This window comes from Elephantulus edwardii, unplaced genomic scaffold (genome assembly GCF_000299155.1).
Source record: "Elephantulus edwardii isolate Elephantulus edwardi_28Jun2011 unplaced genomic scaffold, EleEdw1.0 scaffold00081, whole genome shotgun sequence".
NCBI classification, from domain to species: Eukaryota; Metazoa; Chordata; class Mammalia; order Macroscelidea; family Macroscelididae; genus Elephantulus; species Elephantulus edwardii.
In genome coordinates, this window is record NW_006399831.1 from 7,979,131 (window position 1) to 7,984,609 (window position 5,479).

Sequence of the window (5,479 nt, forward strand, 5' to 3'; positions counted from 1 at the left end):
AACCTGTTCCTGAGATGATTCTGAAATTCAGGTGGTATGAAATCGAAGTCATATTTTGGCTGCTGTGGATTTGGTTTAATTTTTCTCAGCTTCATTGTATACCTTAATTTTTAGGCTGACATCACTGCTTTTCGGAACATTAGAGAGGTCTCTGACAGCAAACTTTCCCATTGTTACAGATCTTCTTAAAGTTCGTACCATGGGTAATCATTAAGGGTCCAAGCAAGATGAAATAGTTGACAATTTCAATCTTCTCTCCATCTATAATGTCATTGCCTATTGCCCCACTGGTGAGGAATTTTGATTTTTTTTTATTTTGAGTTGTAATACATATCGAAAACTACATCCTTCATCATCTGCAGCAAGCACCTCAAGCTCTCTTCACTTTCCGCAAGTAAGGTTGTATCATCTGTGTAACACCAGGTGTTGAGTCTTCCCCCAATCCTCATGCCACAGCATGCAGACTGAATAGGTATAGAGAAATGATACAGCCCTGATGCACACCTTTCCTGATTCCAAGCTATGCAGTGTTTCTCTGTTCTGTTCGAATAACACCTTCTTTGTCTAGGTTTTGTTATATCTTCCTAATTCAAAGTTCAACTTTTATATGCTTATGAAGCAACTGAAAATTTTGCTTGGATCAGGTGCACTTTAATCCTAAAAGTGACATTATTGTACTTTAAAGAGATACTTGGTAGTAAGAGGTAGTAAATCACATGGAAGGAAACTGCCTATTATTCTCCCATGAAGTTACTGGTGGATTCAGTTCACATACCTTTGGGATTTGAATTCAGTTTCTTACCACCAGGAGATATATCTCTCTATCTCTGCCTGCCTGCCTACCTACCTGCCTATCTCTCTCTTTCTCTCTATCTAGCTCTCTATCTATCATTGTTGCTGCTGCTGTGTATGGTAGAATCAGAACTGACCCATAGTTGACCCTCAGGTGGGAGTTTTCAGAGGCATTTAATTGCACAGGAGGAGACTGCCCATCCTTCTCCTGCAGAGCAGCTGGTGGCCTCAAACCACCTTTGGGATGTCAGCACAGCTTTTGCCACTAGGCCATCAGATCCAGGCCATGGTTTTCACAATTAGTTTCTATGTATCAGAGTAAGGATGAGAGAAGAATTGACATCTTTGAGTTGTGGTGCTAGAGAAGAAGATTGAATATCCCATGGATTGGTAGGAGAACAAACAGGTTCATCCTGGAGAGGATGAAAACAGGCTGCTTCTTGGAGGCAAGGATTTTGAAGTTTCATCTGACATGCTTTGGGCATTTGCAAAGTGGGACCAGTCCTTGGAGAGGGACATCATGCTTAGGAGGGTGGAGGGACATCACAGTAGGGGAAGACTGGATGAGATGGATTAACTTAGTGACTGGGGTCATGTGGTTAAGTGTGTCGGTGACAATAAGATTGGCACAGGATAGGGCAGGGCTTAGGGCTGTTGTACATAAGGTTTTTATGAGTTGCCAGTGACTCAATGGCACATAACAACAACAACAATAAATATATATTTATATTTACATTTATGTAAATTATTGTGATTATGGGGATTTACAAATAAAAAAATTACGGTAATTCTGGTGGTCTAGTGGATAAGAAGTTGTGCTGCCAGCCAAAAGATGGAATCTACATGATGGGATAAAGATGGCAATTTCCTTTCATGGGACTTTACAGCATCTGTAAACTTGCTGAAGGATTGGCTGTGTGTGAGTTCTGACTCCGTGGTAATGACTGACATTTTTGGCTTTGATATACAAGTAGTTGCCACTTCACCCTGTATTCATGTTATGAAAAACTATTCTTACAATTGTTTTTTTAGTAAATCTTATAACTAATTATAGTACTATGTGCCATGTCATAGGACATTTTGAGATATTTACTTGCAACTGCTTATGCATGTTTCTAACATCCAAACACAAAGATCATATATGTAAAGATATTAAAGGCAATGTTGATTAAAATAAAAAAGGATATAGTCAACTTTTCAGAATCAGTCTACAACAGAGCGGTATGAAAACTTCATGACAAATTGAGAATTAACTATAGTATGTTCAAGTACTCCTCTCTTTATATTTTAGTGTATTTAGAAATTAAAGACCAATCACTTCAGTACCTCAAAATATTATTTTTTTATGAAGATGTCATCAATGATTTTTAATATGCTAGAATGTGAAATAGGTTGTCCTGGAAGTATGTAACAGTATTTCTATTTGAACAACACATAGTTTTTATAAAACACATTACTGAAAATTCAAATAATAAGAATTTTAATGACTGAAGAACTACTAGGAGAAACACTGAAATATGTAATTTCTTGAATTTTTATTTATTCCATCACCATACAAGAAGCAAACTGTTAACAAGCTACAAACAAACTAAGTATTTATATCTGAGATTCCTTGAGTGAAAATTTAAACAAATGCCTTACTACCATTCAAAATAATAATCTCAAAAATCTGTCACCTACCTTTTTCACATAAACTATATTAGGATAATACACAAAGCTTAGGGCTTAAACTTTATTTTTCTTATACTTATTTTCAAATTTAAGTGCCACAGTTTTATATTTAGAGTCCCTGGGTAGTGCAAATTTGTTTGGCTGCTAACCTAGAAGACTGGAAATTTGAGACTGCAGGTGCTTTAGAAGAAATATTTGGTGTTGCTCTGAGTCCTAAGGGACTCGACAGCACATAACAACCACCACCACCACCTTTGGAAAAACAGCAATTGGAAATCTTTAGGAGAACTGTTATAGTTTGACCCATATCAGACTACCAGGTAATCAATTCTACAGCAACTGTTTACTACAGACTATACAATCCAAAAATGCCCCTTAGAAACTTCCAAATGAGTAATATTGAAATAATAAACTGGAAATTGGTGTCATCTGAATTGTAAATTTTCAAAAGTTAGCATTTCCTGAAGTTCTTTTTAGTAAAAATATGTAACTAAAAATATAAAAGAAACAATATGAATCTATGGTTAATATTTTAAAGTAATACAAGGATATTCAAGATTTTATTTAAGATAAGAGAAACATAAATATACAAAAAATTTTACCACTTCTGCGAAATTTCTACAAGAAAACTATTCATCTGAATTTTGAATGTTACATTTTTATTACCACCAAGTAGAACAAATAGTTCAACTACTATCATAAAACAATAAATGATATTATCAAAATTAGTACATGCTCTTACCATAAACCAGTTCTAGATTATTATTCCAAACCAGATAAAAAGAAAAAGACATTTTAAAATGTCTTAGCAAATGATTCTCTGTATATTTTGTAATTGTTAATTGACCTATATAAAAATTTACTTCAATTTGTTATTTGAACATAAGAAAGTAAATTTGTTAAGGTGTAATTTTCAAATATCAAATTAACATCTCTGTTACATACAGATTATTCTTTTTATCTCCGGTATTTTTATCTGTACTCTATAGTTTCTAGTAAAAATTTTCTATTAATTTTCTGGAAAAAAAATAAAATATAAAAGTTACCATTTTTCCGACACATAAGCTTTCTACATTGTAATCTATGCTCAGTATAATTAGTGCCCATATATTTTTATACAAGTGTCCCAACATTGTTTATATCACAATAAACAAAAGACTGAACTTTTATTTACCAGTTTTCAGATAAGTCTAATTATTAATATGTATCTTACCTGATCTTGCCCAGCACATCAAGCAGAGAAAAATGTACACTCTCATTAGATTGAAAATAAAATAAGCAATCAGATGCACTCACAACAAAAGAAATTCCGTAATTTGTCTTTGGTTGGATTGTCACAGTCTGGTGAGTTTTAGTGTAAAAAGGTCTCTAACCTTTTGCTCCTCCCTCTTTATTAAAAAAAGGTGAGGCAGTTTGTTTTCTTCCATTTAGTATGTGGTTATAGGAAGGTTTTTCTTAAGTCAAAAAACTCTGTAATAAGTTACAAAGAAACATTCAGGCCTTCAAGGTGAATTTAAGGCAAAGAAAAAGCTGATTATATCCTTCTTTATTCTTTCTAACCTCACAATTTCAGAAATGGTCAGAGTAAAAAAAAATAACAGCTTGTTATAAGTCTGTAGCAAATGCGATGTTACAAAACGCTAGAAATGGAAAGAGTCAGAAAAAGTTGTGGTTTGTCTTTTACACTTCACAACATTTCTGTCCTTCAATTTGTGCTATGTAAAATATGGCTATTTTCAATTAACATTTTGAGTCACAAACTGAGACTATTTTAAGAAGTATTTTGGCCTATTTAGATTTTAAATCTGGAAAAAATATTTATTTTTGCTTACAGAGGGCAACTTTAAAAAAATTAATTATAGACTTTCTTTGTTTTCTTAAATCTTATATCCCTGCTAGCAACAGACTTTCTAAGTTAGAAAATAGATTTGTTCACAGAACAAATGTATTATTAGAAGCCAAATGTGTATTAGAAGCCAAAAAAGTATTACTTTTTTTTTATTTCAGAAAAGTCAAGTCTGCATATTTTCAAAGATATTTTAAGAGAAGAGTTGAATTCACACCATGAAATTTATCAGAGGTCTAGGGAGGTATTTCCAAGAATCTACAAACAAAATATTCATTTTCTTTTTTAAAAAAGTCTAAATAATTCTAAGCGATTTTGAAAGTGTCTCATTATATTTGTCTATCTGATTTCTCTGGGATCTGTATACAATTTTATTTTTTTAAAAAGTGCCACCAATGGAATTGGTTTTGGCGGTGGTTGTGGGTGCCTATAATTGATAATCTATGAGTTCAGTTCACATTTCGTTGGCTATCTTCATGATTACTCATATGCTCCAGTCCATTCTGCGTCAATTAATTTTGTTGGAGGCCTTTCTTTAATGCTTTGCCTTTTCCAGCATGATATTTTAAGACCATCAAAATAATATAGGTACCTGTGCAACACTTAGAGCTTAGATAGTGTAATAGATAGCAGTTTTTTTTAAAAAATACATGCTTAATTTAAATTTATTATCTGTTCTCTTAGACTAGTTTTAAGAATCTCCACTGTAATCTCAAAGGTACACAGTTTGAATCCACCAGCTATTTATTGGGAAAAGAATGGACAACCTCCTCTCATGTAATTTACTACCTCTGGAAATCCTCTGGAGGATTTAGATTTAAAAATCCTTTGATTATGATTAAATCCTATGATTTAAAAATCCAAATCCTATGATTTGTCCTAATTCATGGCCTACAAAGACAACAACAAAACTATTTTTGCAATTTAGGGAATACTGATGGCCTAGTTGAAAGAAGCTCATGCTAAATCTGAAGGCAAACTTGAAAGCAAACCTGAGGGAAACCTGAAGGTATGTGGTTTGAATCCAACAGGTTCTCCATGGGAAAAAGATGGACAATTTTCAAAGCTATTTACTGCCTTTGAAAACCTACTATTACTGCTGTTGAAAACCTAATGGAGGGTTCTAAATCAATGGTACACAACAACAGCAACAATTGTTTTACTTTAATG

General features: G+C 33.2%; 1 protein-coding gene across 1 annotated transcript in view; it reads right to left on the minus strand.

The window, feature by feature from the left end:
• The window catches only part of LIPI (lipase, member I), an 88,777-nt gene extending 85,055 nt beyond the window's left edge, over positions 1 to 3,722 (minus strand). Inside the window, exon 1 of the mRNA XM_006889824.1 lies at positions 3,677 to 3,722. Coding sequence (XP_006889886.1) covers positions 3,677 to 3,722 — 46 coding nt within the window. The remainder of the gene's footprint in view (positions 1 to 3,676) is intronic.
• Between the last annotated feature and the right edge of the window lie 1,757 nt (positions 3,723 to 5,479).